The 19,535-nt window shown below is 38.4% G+C and overlaps 1 protein-coding gene across 10 annotated transcripts in view; it reads right to left on the reverse strand.

The window, feature by feature from the left end:
- Positions 1–19,535, reverse strand: part of GABRA3 (gamma-aminobutyric acid type A receptor subunit alpha3) — a 422,854-nt gene that overhangs the window by 191,376 nt on the left and 211,943 nt on the right. For all 10 annotated transcript variants that reach the window (XM_081125273.1, XM_081125281.1, XM_081125278.1 and 7 more), the window contains one exon: positions 2,308–2,375. In XM_081125273.1, coding sequence (XP_080981399.1) covers positions 2,308–2,375 — 68 coding nt within the window. The remainder of the gene's footprint in view (positions 1–2,307; positions 2,376–19,535) is intronic.

Here is a 19,535-nt window from a genome sequence, read left to right on the forward strand (position 1 = left end):
CCTGGGTCAATTTCCCAGTCCAACAAGTAGTATGCAAATAAGTTTTTAATGAAGTTTTTAAAAACACCAGAAATGTGTTTCCCAGCCAGAGTGATCATAGCTATTCTGTTTTGTGACAGGATTGATTGAAGTGCAGCTAAAAAATAACCTGAAATTTATTTGACCAAAGTCTTCCCTCCCTATTAGGAAAGAGCCATTCTGTTGTTTCTGCTTAATCATGAGGAAGAAAAACAAACAAGCAAGTAGAACATGAAACTTCAAAAGAGATAGAAAGTCTGGATTGTTTGAAATGCCTTCAGGCCTCTGAATACCCATATGTGGCTGCTTGGGTGGGGAAAGATCAAAGAGAGGAGCTGGTGTGGGCAGAGGCTGTGTGTGTGTTTTTGTAGTACCCCTTGATTGAGGTATCTATTTGCATATGTGTGTCTATGGAGTGCCTAGGATAACATGTGGGTTGTTTGTATTCTGTGTGTATTTTCTTCCATACATATACATTTTTCTGAATGTATTTGTGGATGCTGGTGCATGAGTGACTGTGTGTGTGTGTGTGTGTGTGTGTGTGTGTGTGTTAAAGAGTGGCTTCAGTTGCTTTCTTACAAAAATCCTAATCCATCACTAATTCCCAGCAATACAAAAAGAGAACTGCATAACCTTGGTGAATCTGGTTATCCCCAGTGGCCTATGAGCTTTCTGAATATAGGGGTCCCCCAAACCCCTTAATGCATATTTGGACTTTTAAGGAGTACTTGTTGAATTACCAACTGGCAGCAGTTTTAATGCATACCTGGATCTGAAGCTGTGGGAATTAGTAATCAACAGGTTGAGAAGGGGCAAGATAGACATACAGGTTTTCTTGCTGACCCTATGAAATACCCATTTCCTCTGTCCCTCCTATGTCAAACCTGTTCCTCACTGAGCTCTCCTTATGTATCAAGTACTCTATCAAGTGCCAGGGAAACCATGAGGACTTGGTACTGGCCTGTAAGGAGTTTACCAGGAGTCTACTATATCTCTGTACACCCTTTTCTTTATTCCACACTTGAAAGATGAAGTTCAGACCTCTACCTTCCCCCTGCCTGGCAGCACAACCATTCATGACTTCCTCTCCTGAGAACTAGCCTGCTTTTCCAACTGACTCCTAGATCTTGTGTGATTTCAGGAAGAGTCATGTAAAATCAACGCGCTTAAACCAATTCTCATCCTCCAGTGTTTTGCTCCTAATAGTCCATCCTGTACTGAGTGCTAGATCAATCATTCTAAAACAAAACATATTTTTACTCACCTACTAAATGGTTCTGTATTACCTACAGGGCAAACCCTGTTGTCCCTATACAACCGTTTGTATTTACCCAACAGCTCTAAAGAAGCCCTGTTCCTTGTTAAGTAGTAGTCTCAGTGAAGACAGAGATACAGAGAAAAATCTAAGTAATAAACATGGACATTTCATATTTTTAAATATATTTTTCTGATTTAAAAATTGTTATTTTCAACACAAAGTCACTCATTCAACAAAAAGTTATTGAGCAGATAATAGCTGTTTTGTTTCCCTACATAAGAATTATTCACTCAAATATCTGATACTTAGTAGGTATTAATCAGGTGGTCCATTAGGATGGCATCTCCTGTCTCAACTCTCTTCTGCATTCTTTGTTTTGGCAGCAATGGATAACAATAGGAGAAGGGAAAGTCCTTGCAGATGACTCATGAGTCAACCCCTTTCTAGCTCTACTGTGGTTTGCCCTATTCCTTGAATCTGCTCCAAGTCTCTTTCACTGCTCACATCTGCAGAAGGATCAGTTTTCAGAGTGGTTTTCTCTTCCTACAAATTCTCTGCATCACCCTGGTCAGTCCATGTCCCCAGTGAATGTTCCCAGGGCCTGTTTGCAAGGGACAGACTTCTTGGATGATGCCACTGGTTGTTTAACTGAGATTCCTCACTACAATGCTGCCTTCACATGACTTATTGGTAAAAATATATGTATGGTGGTGGCAAAATGTAAAAAGATAAGTCAGGGAAAGTTTAATTGATGATAGGAAGTTAAGTTGATTTTAAAAGACATGTTGTGGAAAGAAGGGAAGGATACTCCTGATGAGGGTATATGATTTTTATGTAAATAGGTAGAGAGAGCAGGGCAAGAAATGGATTAAGGATTAAGCTAAATGTAGGATGATGAGGGTAAGGAATTCATCTGAGACAAGACTTCTCCATAGAACATAGCTACAAGGCCCTGCCATAGGGGAGTAAAACATTTTATTTGATCTGTTGTATCATCTTTCATTTCTATTTTTAACAGGAACTACACTTACCATATCAGTGTCTGACACAGGGCCAAAACTGGTCACGTAGATATCAGTCTTCACTTCAGTCACAGCATCTGGGATAAAGAAAGTAGAAAAGTAGAGTGTCATGAAAATCTGTTTCCTTAGCTCTGAGAGAGACCAGTGCAGTACTCTGAATAACAATATGCTACTTCTGAGAAAGGATATTTGGCAGAGTCAGAGAGAAACCCCTAAAAAAAATTCTCTCACCTATACTATTTCTTCATGGAGAACATGCTAGGTACAAGTACAAAGTCCATCCCTTTAGGTATCATTGAGAATGACAGCAGAATCCCAAAGCTTATGGAGAATCCCTTAGAGATCTCTGGCATTCACATGTGGTGGACTCTCACACTGGGAATATCCTTACTTGTGGTAGGTTACAAATATTCCAATATCCAACTCTCTTCCACTTCTAGGAACATAAGATGACTGCACTCCTACTCCCTTGCTCACTTAGAGTAGGGAGAGGTCACAAGATTTATTTTGCTTATGGCTGGAATATTTAATGTCCCATACAAGCCCTCCCTTGCCATAGTCATCATGGAAACATATGTTAATGTGGAGCGACCATAAGATTGAAATAGCATGGAATGATGAGCCAACACATGGAAGACAATTTCCCTAAAGAGTTGCCTGGATCTACAATAGAATTTGCATGAATGAGAAATAAACTTTTGTTGGGTTGTGACTAATATTTGGAGATGACTCATACCACCTCATACACTCTTTTTGCATTTAGTTTTCTTTCTTATAACTATCTGTTTTCTATTCTGCCTTCCTACCTAACCCAAGAACCCCAAAGGGCAGTTTCCCTGTTCTGTTATCTCTGCATCCTCAGTACAAAGAAAAGGAACCTGTTACTCAGATAGTGATTACTGAACAATTTGGTATGAATGGATGAATCTCATCACATATTTGCCAAGTTGGAAAATGATGTCCAAAAAAGTAAAGTTATTCCACTATTAAGTTTCTTTTCTCTTGCTTGGTTCAGCCCTGTTTACCCCTTTGCAGCCCAGACTAGCACATCCACTCCAGCACACCTCAAACAGAGCATAGGGCAGCTTACTGCAGCCTAACAAAGCCCATTCCAGCTTCATCATTACAGTAAATTCAAACAATTCCCACTCCAGCCCAGAACACCTGACCCCAGCAGATCACACCAATAACACAGCTAACACAAAGTCCACACAAGACTTGATGCATGTATATAATGAGACTGGCTAATGCAGTCTGTGGCACTACTTATTTTCTGTCATGGAGAAGGGAACATATTTACTCCATCTGTAGCATATTCACTCTATTCATCCAGTCCTGAGTCCTGGCCCAGATATTCTTTAGATCTGGTTGACTTCCCACTTTCCAGAATCATCCCTTAGGCTTAATAAACTGTTCCCCTACTCAAATACTGAGTATACTCAAGGCTACTTCATGCACCCACAAACATTTAATTTTCAGAAGAGATTATGAGTATCATTTAATAATAATAAACACTATAGTCAATTTACCAAAACACACAATTTACTCCCGAGCTTACTCAGCAAATGACATGTCTCTGAAACAAGAGCTGTGCTTTAAATAGGCTTTCATCTAAAGCACAGGCATCCTTCAAAGACATTTCTGTGCTTGAAGAAGAGATAACACTTTAGAACCCAGGGCATGCACCCTAAAGACTTGTCTTTTCAGATACAAGGTCTTAAGATGAATTATATGAACAAAGCCAACGATACCCCTTTATCTCATTATAGGCACAGATGTACTCTTCAGTCCTTTCTAATGACAATCTTCTAAAGAATAGTGAGTCTTTGAGGATTGGCACATTGGCTAAAATAATAGTAATAAAAAAGCTTTGACATTTGTTTTCTTACTTCCAGATCACTGGAAAGTTTGGAGAATAAGTGCTATTGTTGTGCACACTTTTCCTCTTGAAGTGAGACTAAGTTGCGGAAAATGAGGTCCCATGTGACTAGCTGTCTGGGTCCGCTACCTATATGGATTTAAGGAGTGGACTACAGTGATAATGACAGGTCCTCATAGATTGGAGAGCTGGATTGCTTTGTTCTCATGCTAATGACCTTTCCATTTGTCTTTGACAATCCTTGGGGGGTGAGATACCATAAGTAATCAGTGACCCATCTCCCAATAGCATTAATTACAGGTTAAGTTCCTGGAGGAATCAGAAACAGGTGGCTTAATGAAGCAGAAGTCACAAGATTCTGTGTCAGAGGTCCTGAGCCATAATTTAAACTTTGCAATTGACTCATATTCCCTTTTGCAAGCTGGACATAACTCAAAACTTTTCATATTTGGTAGGCTAGAAATCTAGCACTGTATTTATGCTGCTCCATTTATTGTCTTTAATAGACAACTGTACACAATGCATGTTTATAACATACTAGTAAAATATACCACAAGATTTAAAAGAGACCACAACCACCACCTACCTAACCACTGTGGGTTCTCATTAACTCTACTATTGCTAGAATCTTGATCCTCCCAAAGGTAGTACAGAACAAAATGCACTGCCTGTTTCTCAAAATTCTCAGGAATTTCAGTTTTAATGATGCCCCAAAATATGTCTTTCAGTCCCAAGCCAGATACAGTTGTGGGCAGTAGACAACATTCAGATAATTCAACTCCTTTCACTGGTTCCACAAAAATACTGATTCCTGTACCATCACCCTCATCATTTATTCTTCCTTTTAATCTGGCATTTTAATACTTAAATTGTAAAGCACCAGAACATATTTCAAGTGTCAATTCAAATGGTTGCATTTGTCTTTCACTCAATCTGGATATTTCCCTCCTGTAACCCTTCCCATACACCTATTATTTGTTACCTAACCCAATACTTATCCAGAAAGTAATGTAAAAAGCATTGAATTTTATTTCAGAAGATCTTGGTACAAACCCAAGCAGTGCTACTGACAAGCTCTATTATCTTGAGTGACAAATTTATCTCCCTGAGCTTCATTTTCCTTATCTAGAATATGAAGGGTTTCAGTACAGAAATATCTAAAATTCATTTAAAAGTAGTATATGAATCTTTGGTTTCCTAGTTTCTAAAGCCAGATTAGATCAGAAGCACCAAATTAGAACTGAAGAGACAGACACAGTAGCAAAAACAAGAAATAAGCACTAAAGTAGTAAAGAAGGAGATAGTAAAAATAATAATATCCAGGATTTGGTCCATGGAAATAAAATATTCAAATGGTTTTCTATAGGGAGGATGTTGTGCTCAATGCTCCCAGTGGTGTTACTATAGGTTTATAGAAGCACCTTCCTAGAATATCTTTGTCTTCAGACTTTTCTAGTGACATCCCTTCCTTGCAATAGAGGCCAAAGGCAATATTTGGATTTGTAGTTCCAGAGGAAAGGGGTAAATATGTGTAATTATCCATCCACATAGAAAGAAATGTCAGTATCAGGTGTAGAAGAAATAAAAACATCAGAGAGCAGTCTCTTCAGCGATTCATAGCTCTTTGCTACAAACAGTCCATTCCTGAGAGCTAATAGGGTTTCCATGGGGCAACATTATAATGACCAAGAAGTAAATTGGAGGCTCACTATATGATGTCTTCTCTACTCTAGAGGCACACACTGAAAGCCAGAGGAGGAGCAAGAGAATCTTTAAAACAGCTGAAATATCCCAAAATGTTACAAGGCTGCTCTGGTATTTTTCCAGGGCTTATTGATTTTTAGCTTAAGCAGAAAATTATTAAATGGCAAAACCATTGGTTGGATTAGGAATCCGGAGACTTGGATTAATCCTGGTCTTACTTCAAGTTAGCTATACCTTAGTTTCCTTATCTATAGAAATGGGAGTTGCTTTTGTTATGATTCCAATTCCAAAGCCATAATATATATTAGAAGAGGCTACCATAGTCACATACACTGTCATCCTCTGGAAATATTTGGGACTTCCAGATGAGATAGCATAAGTAACTTTTTATCTCAGTATAACCCTTCTGCTCCAAGCATACAATAATGAGAGATAAAACATGAACTATATCATAAAAAGATATAGTTGTTTCATATAAAAGATCAAAATATCACGGAATAGAAACAAAACAAAGGTGTAAGCAATGATGAAGCCAGAGTTATGGGTCTGAAAGTAAATGTAGTAAAAGAGACTAAAATATTTCTCTGTACAAAAGAGGAGGCTGGAAACAGGCAAAGTAATCTTTGGTCAGAGCTGGGGCTCTTTTTTTAAAGAAGATAGAAAACGTGAAGCTGAACGGATGCCTGGGGCATGGCTCTGTTTGAGGCTACAAGCTTGGGTGGAGGTGGAGTGGGGTGGGGATGGCATGATATACAAAGACATAGTCTTGGGATTAGTAATTGAGCCAAGTAAATTTGTTGGACCAGGAATGAATTAACAATATCACAATGGAGATAAAACTTCAAAATACTATTGTAAGTCCATTTTGAAATAAGGATCAGAGTAGAGGCAAACCACAGAACCACTAGACAGTAAGAAAAAGAGGGTGAAAAACTAAATTTAAAACAAAACTAAACTGTTTTCTGGACATGGTGGATTAAGTACATTACAGACTTTCTCTCCCACTGATTATAAATAAAATGTCTGAACAAAATATAAAAGCAACTACTCAAGGACTCTGAAACTTAAAAAACAAAAAAAACAGGTGGGTTAGAGGGGATTCGAAACTTGGTGAAGCAATCCACAGGGGAATAAGTTTAATTTTTTCTTCTTCTTTTCTCTTGCAGTTCTGCTTCACAGGCAAAGCTGTATAGTCAGGCAGTGGCACAAATAGTCAAAACTCTGATTAAAAATACAATAGCCATCTATCAGTGTTGCCAGAGAATCAGAGAAAAAAAAAAAAAAAAACCCTGCAGGCCAGAGAGTGTAGAGAAACCCAAAGTGTAGAGGGTTATATGAACTTCCACAAATCACAGGCTCACCCTTGAGCACATGCATAGAAAAGACCCAAGGCAGCATGCCAAAGACTTTGAGAAGTACACTATGATTTCAACCACCACCTAAATTTCAGACTGATCCTGAGTAGCACAAGTATAGAACATACCCAAAGCAACAGAGCAAAGATTTTGATCATTAAACTAAGAGCTAATATATTAAAACCATGGCCCAAGACTTACACTATCCACTAAGTGATACATGTGTGAGATAAACCAAATGCAACATAACAAAAAATCTTTGAAAATTTAAAGAGATGGGCATTACCACACATAGAAAGCAAGACAGACCTTGTGGGCTGAATTTAACCAAGTGATTGTCTGCTAAAATAAGAAAAATGATGAATATTCTTCACAACGTTATAACCAGGCTCAGGCTCTACACAATATAATATTCAAAATTTCCAGAACACAATCCAGAATTGTTTGACTTACAAAGAACCAGAAAAATATTACCAATTTTCAAGAGAAAAGACAATAAAATAAGTCAACCATAAAATGATTCAGATGTCAAAAATATCAAAGACTTTAAAGCAGCTATTATAACTATGTTCTATGAGGTAAATGAAAACACATCTAAAATAGAAGTTCTCTGCAGAGAAATTGGAAAATATAAAAAATAACCAATTTGAAATTTTAGAAATGAAAAATGCAATTATCAAAATAAGAAATGCAGCCCTGGCCTCGTGGCTCAGTTGGCTGGAGTGTTGTCCCACACACCAAAAGTTGAGGGTTTGATTCCCAGCAGGGCATATACCTAGGTTGTGGGTTCTATCCTTGGTCAAGGCACATACAGGAGGCAACAAATTTATGTTTCTCTCTAACATCGATGTTTTTCTCTCTCTCTTCCTCTCTCTCTAGAACCAGTGGAAACATATGCTCAGGTGAGGATTAAATAATAATAAAAATCACTGAATCATCTCAGTTAGAGAATGGAGAAGACAAAGGAAAGAGTCAGTGAATGTGGGGAGTGATTGATAAAAATTATCCAATATGAAGAACATCAAGAAAAATTTCTGAAAAATATCAACAGAACCTCAGGGCCATGCTGAACAATATGATAATGACTAACACATAGAATATTGGAGTTCCAGAAGGAGAGGTTGAATAAATAAGTGAAGAAAAATATTTTTGAACAAATAGTGCTCAGAAATTTTCCAAGTTTGGTAGAAGTCATAAATTTACAGAATTGAGATGTTCCCCAGACTCCAAACAGAAAAAAAAGAGAAACAATGCATAGACATATCATAATCAAACTGTTAATTACCACAGATAAAGAAAAATATTGAAAGAAGCTGTTGGAAAATAATTCAGTTTGTGAAGGGAAGTAATTATTTGAAAGACTGAAGATACATCATCAAATCATAGACTATATAAGACAGTGGAACAGCATCTTTAATATGCTTAAATTTTATATCCAGTAGAAACATTTCCAGAATGTAAAGACATTTTCAGATTTAAAAAGACAAGAGATTGTTATGTGCAGACTTTTTCTCTAAGAAATTTTAAAGAAGGTTCTTTAGACTCAAGGGAAATAATGTCAGAGGGAAATTAGATATCCAGGAATATAAAAAAAAGCAACAGATATCGAAATTCTGAAAAAATATAAAATAATTTTTTCTTCTTAAGTTCTAGTAATCAATGCAGAGAAATATTTAGTAACTCTCCAAATATTTGGAAATTAAGAACACTCTTCCAAATAACACATGGATCAAGAAGGAAGTCACAGGGATGTTACAAAATACAGTGAACTGAATAAAAATAAAAATGCTACATGTCAAAATTGTGGGATGCACATAAATGAATACTCAGAGGGAAATTTATAGCATTAAATGTCTACATTAGGAAAGACAAAATGTTAAAAATCAATAATTAAGCTACCATCTTAAGAACTAGAAATATAAAAAAAGGAACACATTGAAAATGAAGAAATTAGAATTTAAAAAGAAAAATCAGTGACATGAAAAACTGGTTCCTTGAAAAAAAATTGATAAAACTCTAACCAGACTGACCAGAAAGTTAAAAGAAAAGACCAAAACTATGAATATCAGGAAAAATAGAAGAGTGATGTCACAAAAAATGTTAGACTAAGAAACTTCAGGATTCTGTCCCTCCATAAAACAACTAATAAGCTCTGGAAAACTGTGAAAATCAACTTTTACAGATTTCTAGCATCTAGTAAAAAACTTACAACCACCAGGGAAAGGTAGTGAAGAAAAAAAGCTACTCTGTTGAGGTGAAAGAACACTGTGGCATTTTACTTGGCCCACCTGTATTGCACAACCACCAGATTGGCAGCACAGGTGAAGATGGCAGTCTACACTTCTGTTGCAGGTTACTAGTACCAGAGGAAGCAACACAACCCTTAATCTCAAAAAAATGAGGTTAAGTGTTTCAATGTGAATGGCAGCTTCCGAAAAAAGTGTTGCAATGGCTTGCCTTTTTTTCACCCAAATGACAGCATTCCAAGTGCTGGGGCTGCTTCCTGAAAGGCATTGCCAAAAATATTTAAAGGCAAAAGTATTGACAGCAGCAGCGTTAGTCTAAGGATAACAATCGGGGAAAGCAATAGACAAATTGAAAATCCTGAGAAGAAAAGTTTGAAAAGGAGATAATTGCACAAATAAGAGTTTTTATAAAGCTCCAACATACACCAGAGAATTGACAAGGACATACACGTGACTGGGGCTTGATATATGCTCAGAAAAGGCCTGGGAAGAACCTAAGCTTTCACATCTGGCTGAGTTTTGGACTTAATGCAAAAGTAGTAGCTAAGGTGGTCAATTAGTCAATTCTTCCTAAATAGATCTGTAGATTAACACAAACCTAAATAAAATCTAAGGTGGGTTTTTTTTGGTAGAAATTCACAAATTGATTTTTCAATTTATATAGAAAGACAAAGGAGCTAAAATTGCCAAAACAAAAATTTTAAATATGTACTTAATTTGGAGGATTACAGTACAGGATTTCAATGTTTCAAGACATCACAAAAGTACATCAATCAAAACAGTGAAAGGATAGATACATAAATCAATAGAATAGAATACAGAGTTAAAAATATGCCCAGGCAAATATAGCCAAATGAATTTCCACGATGGCTCTATGATGATTTCCAACCATTGTGATTATACATTGTAGAAACTACAGTCTTTTCAATAAATTGTGCTGGAACAATTGAATGTCCATAAGCCAAAACATGAACTCCAATCTTCACTTCACATATTATACAATAATTAACTCGAAACGAATCACGGACCTATTGTCAATAATGCTGAAACGAACATAGGAGTGCATATGTATTTTAAATTGGTTTTTGGATTTCTTTGGATAAATACTCAGAAGTGGGATTGTTGGGTCATATGGCAGTTCTATTTTTAATTTTTTGAGGAACTTCCATACTGTTCTCCATAGTGGCTGCACCAATTTACAATCCCACCAAGGCATGAGGGTTCCTTCTCCACATCTTCACCAACTCTTGATGTTTGTTAATTTATTAATGAAAGTCATTCTGACAGGTGTGAGGTGATATATCATTGTAGTTTTAATTTTCTTTTCCACTGATGATTAGTGACATTGAGCATCTTTTAATATGTCCATTGGCCATCTGTACGTTCTCTTTGGAGAAATGTCTATTTAGGTCCTCTGCCCAATTTTAAATTGTATTTGTGGGGATATTTGGTGTTAAGTTAAATGAGTTCCTTATATATTTTGGTGATTAACCCCTTAATGGTGAACAGCTTCATCTACTCAGTTGGTTGTCTTTTCATTTTGTTGATGGTTTCCTTCACTGTGCAAAAATTCTTTAGTTTGATATAGTCCTATTTGTCTCTCTCTCTTTTATTCATTGCCTGAATAGGAGACATACCCAAAAAAGATATTGCTAGGAGTGATGTCAAAACTCTACTATGTTTTCTTCTATGAGTATTATCGTCTGGGGTCTTATATTTATGTGTTTAATCGATCTCAAGTTTATTTTTGGATGTGGTATAAGAATGTGATCCAGTCTCATTGCTTTGCATGTGTCTGTCCAGTTTTCTCAATGCCATTTATTGAAGAGCTGTTTTTACACCACTGCATATTCTTACCTTTTTGTCATAGATTGAATGACCCCATAAAGTCCTGAGTTTACTACTGGGTTCTCTATTCTGTTCCATTGACCTAAGTGTCTGTAAATGTTCATAGATAGGTTATTAGATAAAGAAGAAATGGTACAAGTTGGCGGTCTAGTTTCATTTTTTTGCATGTATCTGTCCAATTTTGCCAACACCATTAATTGAAGAGACTGTCTTTGCTCTATTGTATGCTCTTACTTCCTTTGTCAAATATTAATTGACATTAATGGCATAGGTTAATTTCTGAGTCCTCTGTTCTGTTCCATTGATCTACAGTACCAGGCTGTACAGTACCAGGCTGTTTTGGTTACAATGCCTTTGTGGCATAGTTTGATATCCGGTATAGTGATCCTTCAAGTTTGTCCCTCTTTCTCAAGGTTGCTGTGGATAATTGGGGTCTTTTTATTTATTTATTTATTTTTATTTATTTATTTTTCCTTTTGTTTAAAATATCACAGATGTCCCTTTTTCTCCCCAATGACCCATTCCACCCCGTCCCTTCCCCATCCCCAGGCCCTCTCCCCACCATTGTCCGTGTCCTTGGGTTGTGCATATATGCATATAAATTCTTTGGTTACTCTCTCCCCCTCCACCCACCTGCCCTCCTCCATCCCTCTGACATTTGTCAGTCTCATCTATGCTTCCATGTCATTGAATCTATTCTGTTCATCAGTTTATTAAGTTCATTAGATTACACGTATAAGCGAGATAATGTGATGTATGTCTTTTGATACCTGGCTTATTTCACTTAGCATAATATTCTCCAGGTCCATCCATACTGTCCCAAAGGGTATGAGATTCTTCTTCTTTACAGCTGCATAGTATTCCAAGGTGTAAATGTCCCACAGCTTTTTTATGCACTCATCTACTGATAGGCACTTGGGCTGTTTCCAGATCTTGGCTATTGTAAACTGTGCTACTATGAACATCGGGGTACATATATTCTTTCTGATTAATGTTTCAGGATTCCTAGGATACATCCCTAGGAGTGGAACCACTGGGTAAAAAGGCAGCTCCATTTTTAATTATTTGAGGAACCTCCATACTGTTTTCCATAGTGGTTGCACCAGTCTGCATTCCCACCAGCAGTGTACTAGGGTTCCCCTTTCTCCACACCCTCGTCAGCACATGTCGTTTATTGATTTGTTGATGGCAGCCATTCTTACAGGTGTGAAGTGATACCTCATTGTGGTTTTAATTTGCATCTCTCTAATGATTAGCGACATCAAGCATTTTCTCATGTGTCTCTTGGCCATCCGTATGTCCTCTTTGGAGAAGTATCTATTTAAGTCCTTTGCCCATTTCTTAATTGGGTTGTTTTTCTTTCTCTTGCTGAGTTCCATGAGTTCTTTGTACACTGTGGAAATTAGCCCCTAATCAGATACATCCTTGGCAAATATGTTTTCCCAGACTGAGGGGTTCCTTTGTATTTTGAGGCTGTTTTCTTTTGCTGTGCAGAAGCTATTCAGTTTGATGTTTATTTTTTCTTTTGTTTCTCTTGTCCTAGGAGATGTATCAGTGAAAAGTCCACTACGTGGGATATCTGAGACTTTACTGCATATATTTCCTTCCAGGATTTTTATGGTTTCGTGACTTACATTTAAGCCTTTTATCCATTTTGAGTTTATTTTTGTGTATGGTGAAAGTTGGTGGTCTAGTTTCATTCTTTTCCATGTATCTGTCCAATTTTCTCGGCACCACTTATTGAAGAGACTGTCTTTACTCCATTGGATACTCTTGCCTCCTTTGTCAAATATTAACTGACCATAATGGCGTGGATCTATTTCTAGGGTCTCTGTTATGTTCCATTGATCTATATGCCTGTTGTTGTACCAGTACCAGGCCGTTTTGATTACAGTGGCTTTGTAATACCGTTTGAAGTCTGGTAATGTCATCCCTCCCACTCCTTTCTTTTTTCTCAAATGGCTGCAGCCATTCAGGGTCTTTTTTGGTTCCATATAAATTTTTGAAATGTTTGTTCTAGGTCTGTGAAATATGCTGTTGGTATTTTAATAGGAATTACATTGAATTTATAAATTGCTTTGAGTAGTATGGGCATTTTAATGATATTAATTCTTCCAATCCGTGAGCATGGTATATTCTTCCCCTTGATTAAATCTTCTTCTATTTCCTTTTTCAGTGTCACATAGTTTTCTGAGTACAGGTCTTTTACATCCTTGGTTAAGTTTATTCCTAGGAATCTTATTTTTTTAGTTGCAGTGGTAAATGGTATACGCTTTTTTAGTTTCCCTCTCTGAAACTTCATTGTTGGTGTATAAGAACGCCATTGATTTCCGGATGTTGATTTTGTATCCAGCTACCTTGCCAAATGCATTTATAAAATCAAGTAGTACTTTGATGGAGTCTTTAGGGTTTTCTATGTACAATATCATGTAATCTGCAAATAATGACAGTTTTACCTCCTCCTTTCCAATTTGGATAACTTTTATGTTTTCTTCCTGTCTGATGGCTATGGTGAGGACTTCCAGTACTATGTTGAATAAAAGTGGTGAAAGTGGACATCCCTGTCTTGTTCCAGTTTTTAATGGAAATGGTTTTAGTTTTTGCCCATTGAGTATGATGGTGGCTGTAGGTCTGTCATATATGGCCTTTATTATGTTGACATATGATCCCTCTATTCCCACTTTGCTGAGAGTTTTTATCAGAAATGGGTGCTGGATTTTATCTAATGCTTTTTCTGCATCTATTGATATAATCATGTGATTTTTGTCCTTCATTTTGTTTATGTGATGTATCACATTTATTGATTTCCGGATGTTGTACCAGTCTTGCATCCCCAGAATAAATCCCACTTGGTCATGATGTATAATCTTTTTAATGTATTGCTGGATCCTGTTTGCTAGTATTTTAGTGAGGATTTTAGCATCTATGTTCATCAGGGATATTGGCCTGTAATTTTCTTTCTTTGTAGTATCTTTATCTGGTTTTGGGATTAGGATGATCCTGGCCTCATAAAAAGGGTTTGGGAGTTTTCCCTCTTCTTGAATTTTCTGAAATAGTTTGAATAGAATAGGTGTTAATTCTTCTTTGAATGTTTGTAAAACTCGGTAATAAATCTATCTGGTCCAGGACTTTTGTTTGCTGGGAGTTTTTTGATAACTGCTTCAATTTCATTAGTTGTAATCGGCCTATTCAGATTTTCTGCCTCTTCTTGATTCAGCTTTGGAAGGTCGTATGCTTCTAGGAATTTGTCCATTTCCCCCATGTTGTCCAATTTGTTGGCATATAGTTGCTCATAATATTTTCTTACAATCCTTTGTATTTCTGTTGGGTCAGTTGTTAAATCGCTTCTTTCATTTCTTATTTTATTTATTTGGGTCTTCTCTCTTTGTTTCTTAGTAAGTCTGGCTAAAGGTGCATCAATCTTATTTACCTTTTCAAAGAACCAGCTCTTGGTTTCATTGATTTTTTGTATTGGTTTTTTAGTCTCTATGTCATTAATCTCTGCTCTGATTTTTATTATTTCCTTCCTTCTACTTCCTCGGGGCTTTTCTTACTGTTCTCGTTCTCGTTCTTTCAGTTGTTGTGTTAGATGGTTCATTAGATCTTTTTCTTGTTTCTTGAGATAAGCCTGGAATGCCATGAATTTTCCTCTCAGGACTGCTTTCGCCATGTCCCATATATTTTGGGTTGTTGTCTGTTCATCTTCATTACTTTCCATAACGTGTTTGATTTCTTCCTTGATCTCATTGGTAACCCATTCATTGTTTAATAACATGCTATTTAGTCTCCATGTGTTTGAGTATTTTTGAATTTTTTTATACTGGTTGATTTCCAGTTTCATGGCATTGTGATCTGAGAAGATACTTGATATGATTTCAGTCTTCTTATATATGTAGAGACTTGCCTTGTGCCCTAACGTGTTCTATTTTGGAGAATGTTCCATGTGCACTTGAGAAGAATGTGTATTCTGCTGCTTTGGGGTGAAATGTTCTGTATATGTCAATTAAGTCCATTGTGTCTAGTGAGTCATTTAAGGTCTGCATTTCCCTGTTGATTTTTTGTCTTGATGATCTGTCCAGTGCTGACAGTGGGGTGTTAAAATCCCCCAGTATGATTGTGTTGCTGTCAGTCTCCCCTTAAAAGTCCCGCAAATTTTTTTTATATATTTAGGTGCTCCTATATTGGGTGCATAGATGTTTATAAGGGTTATTTCCTCCTGTTGGATTTATCCCTTTAGTAATATGCAGTGACCATCGTTGTCTCCAATTATGGTCTTTATTTTGAAGTCTGTTTTGTCAGAAATAAGAATTGCTACTCCAGCTTTCTTTTCCTTTCCATTTGCATGGAACATTTTACTCCATCCCTTCACTTTTAGCTTGTGTGAGTCTTTTGCTCTCTGAGGGGTCTCTTGTAGACTGCATATATTTGGGTCTCATTTTTTTATCCATTCAGCTACCCTTTGTCTTTTGATTGGAGCATTTATTCCGTTTACATTTCAGGTTACTATTGATATCAACTTATTTAATGCCATTTTTCCCCTTTATGCTGATGTACCTTTTTCTTACTATTTCTTCTGTTGCTTAAAGCAGTCCTTTTAGCATTTCTTGCAATGCTGGTTTAGTGGTACTCAACTCCTTTAGCCTTTTTTTGTCTGGGAAGCTTTTTCTTTCACCTTCAATTTTAAATGATAGCCTTGCTGGATAAAGCAATCTTGGTTGCGTGTTCTTGCTTTTTATTAGTTGGAGAACATCATGCCGCTCCCTTCTGTCCTGAAGAGTCTCTGTTGAGAAATCAGCTGTCAGCCTTATGGGGATTCCCTTGTAGGTCACTGCTTGTCTCTCTTGCAGTCCTTAATATTTTCTCTTTGTCCTTGACATTTGCCATTTTCATTATGATGTGTCTTGGAGTGGGTCTCTTTGGGTCCCTCTTGTTCAGAACCCTCTGTGGTTCCTGAACTTGTGTGGCTTTCTCCTTCCCCAGCTTAGGGAAGTTTTCTATAATTATTTCCTCCACCAAGTTCTCTATCCCTTGCTCTCTTTCCTCCCTCTCTGGCACTCCTATAATGTGAATATTGTTTCGCTTCATGTTGTTGCAAAGCTCCCTTAGACTGTCCTCATTCTTTTTAAGTGTTATTTCTTTTTCTTGCTCTGATTGTGTGATTTTTTCTACCTTGTCTTCTAATTCACTTATTCTATCCTCTGCTTCATTGAGCCTGCTTTTAATTCCTTCCAGTGCATTCTTGATATCAGATACAGCATTCTTTATCTCTTTCTCAGTTTTGTTTATGGTATGTATCTCTTTTTTCATGTTTTCACTAAGGTCCTCGATCTTATCATCTAGTGTCTTCTTAAGTCCCTTGAACATGTTCATCATCAATACTCTGAACTTTGTTTCTGATAACCTGCTTAAGTCTGTCTCATCAGAGTCTTTTTCTGGCAATTTTTCCTTTTCTTTAATTTAGGGGTTGTTTCTTTGTCTCCCCAATTTGGTAGTCTTTAGTGCTTGTATCTATATATAAGATATATTTGCTGTCTCCCAGTCTTGTGGGATGGGATTTTGTCTTGTGGGTCCAGTGGAGCCCAGAGGTGTGTTTTCCTTATACTTCTGAGCTCTTTGCTCTAGGCGTGTCCCTCTTGTGGGTGTCCCTTCTGTGGTGTCTTTATGTTCTCCTGTTGTGGTTCGGTCTAGATTGTGGTTGAGCAGTCCTTGGGAGGACCCTCCTCTCAGGTTGGCTGTGTCTCAGCCCTAACCCAGTCCTGTAAGCTGTTGTACTGTTGCTGGCAAGGCAGAACGATACACAATTAAACTTCCAGGAAACAAGAGGTATCTTACAAAATATCTTGACGGTCATAATGAAAACAACTCACATGAAAATAGAACTGGGAGAGTGAAGGGAGAACACACACACATACAAAAATGTTCAAAAAAAAAGAAAGAGAGAAAGAAAAGTAATGCTTAGAGAGAGAGAGATGTATATTGTTGTTAATACTGGTGAAAATTTAGAAAATAATAATAAACTAAAATGTAAAAAGATAGAGAAGCTAGTGAGAGATAACAGAAGCAGAGAAAAGATTCTGAGAGAAGGGCCACCACAAAATTAAGGGAGAGAATAGGAATAGGATAATAGTTGAAAATGAGAAAACAAAAATACAATAAAGAGAATAAGAGAAATGAACCATCGAACAAAAAGACAGGAAGACAGAAGGGAAGATAACAAAAGAATGAAATAAAAGTAGAAAAAGAAAAAAGAAACTGAAAAAAAAGTTATGCCAATGGATCGAGAGGAGACAGAGATATAAAGCCCAGGCATGGAGAGAGTCCGGTAAGAGATTTGGGGAAAACTATAGAGGAAAGCAGTAAACTTGGTTATAATGATAAAGTCCCAGTCGTTAAGCAGGGATATCAAGAAAGTCTTGATATTAGAAGCAAGGATAAAACAAAACAAAGCAAATAACCAAAACAAAACTAAAAACAAGCTAAGCAAAACAAAATTCTTTTATAAAAAGGAGGGGGGGGAAATTTAGTTAAAAAAAAGTTTAAAAAAATTATTATAAAATTTAGAAAAGAAAAAACAAGTTTTCTCCCTCTCTTTTCTTCCTAAGGGAAAAAGAGAAAAAATAAACAACCCACAAACAAAAAAACAAACAAAAAAACCCAAAAACCAAAAAAAACAAACAAAACAAAAAACAGAAGGAAAAAAAGGTAGTCAATCAGGTGAGTGTCTTCTGGGCAACTTATGTTGTCTGAGGGTCACTGTTTTGTGTGCTGATTTCATTTCTCCTGGGAGGTACTTGTGTATCAGCCAATGTGAGGAGCCGTCTAGGTTTGGCTCTGGTGTCCTTAGGTAGTTGGTTGATCTGAGGCTCTCCGTGGACCACCTCCTCTTGTCAGCTATTTTGCAACCTTGTAGTTGCCTGGTCTTACTCCAGAGTCTTCTGTAGAGTCTTTAGGTGTAGGGTGGCTAGTGTAGCTCAGGGTATCACTCCCCTTAGAGGTGTCACTGTCAGGCACTCACTCTATGGCAGTTAGTCTCTGCTCCACAGCCAGCCTCTCAGTCCCTCCCAGGCTCTGACCTGCTGCTGTTTCAGATTGATTTCAGCCTGTTGCCTTTTCTGTATGGGACGTTTCGGCAGCCTGGGCTCAGTGGGTTCGATTAAAAACACATTCTTGTGAGTCCTTTGCCTGCCCAGCCCCCAGCAGGGGTTTTCAGTGTTTCCTCCAGTTCCCAAACAACAGTCCCTGAGAGTCTTATTCTTGTGATGTCCTGCGAGCTCCTCTCTCTTACCCCTCAAGATTGTGCCCTGTAGGTGTGTCTGGGGCTTCAGTGAGCAGGGCCCACCTGTTTCCTATTGGGGGTGGTGCTCCTGGCTGCAGGAGAGGCGGGTGGGCTCCACCCCTCCCTGCTCAGCTCTGGTTGGCTGGCAGCACCAGGCCTGCCCCTCAGACCGTCTAATTTGCAGGCCCAATCCCAGCCTCCTCTGGTCTGTCCGTGCAGTGCATGCCGGGAAGGTGGGAAATAGTTCCGCAATCAAACTTGCAAACGCACAAAGCAACAGAGAGGCAGAGAGTCCACCCTGCAGAGTCCCACCGCCCTCGCTCCAAGGCACTCAGCGGGAGGGGACCCAAAGTCAGCTCCACACATCTCCCTGTACTGCTGGTCTCAGCAAAGCTGGAGTGGCTTCGCGCGCCACCATGGCGCCCCTTAGGGTTGGTGACCAATCCCAGCCTCTCCATACCGGGAGCTCAGGGCAGGGAGGGCTTCTCCCCTCCCCCACACCAGGCAGATTCAGTGCTTTCTGGGGCTCAACACAGTGCCCACAGGGAGGCAGAGGGTCCCCATGTGCGCCCGCTCAGCACAGTCCTCTGGTTCCTTACCACTTGAGTGCCACAGACCTTGGGACAGCCTTCCCTATGGTCGGCACCCTGAGCACTAGACTCCAGTCGCTGCCACCACTAGAGGCTTTGCTTCCTAGGAAGGCGCCATCCACCATTAGAGGCTTTGTTCCTAGGAAGGTGCTGAGCCCTCCGGCACTCATGCTCCCCAGGATCCCTCTGCCCTGTGTGCAGGGCGTTCCTTCCCCTCTCGTCGTTCCGGGTGTGGGATCCCCGCTCTTGGATGCCGTCTGCACTTCCAAGGGGAGGGAGCTTTACAGCCTCCAAGCCTCCGGGCTCAGAGCCCAGCACAGGCTTCTGGGGTTCTCTCCC

Source organism: Miniopterus schreibersii (genome assembly GCF_964146895.1).
Source record: "Miniopterus schreibersii genome assembly, chromosome: X".
Classification (NCBI taxonomy): Eukaryota; Metazoa; Chordata; class Mammalia; order Chiroptera; family Miniopteridae; genus Miniopterus; species Miniopterus schreibersii.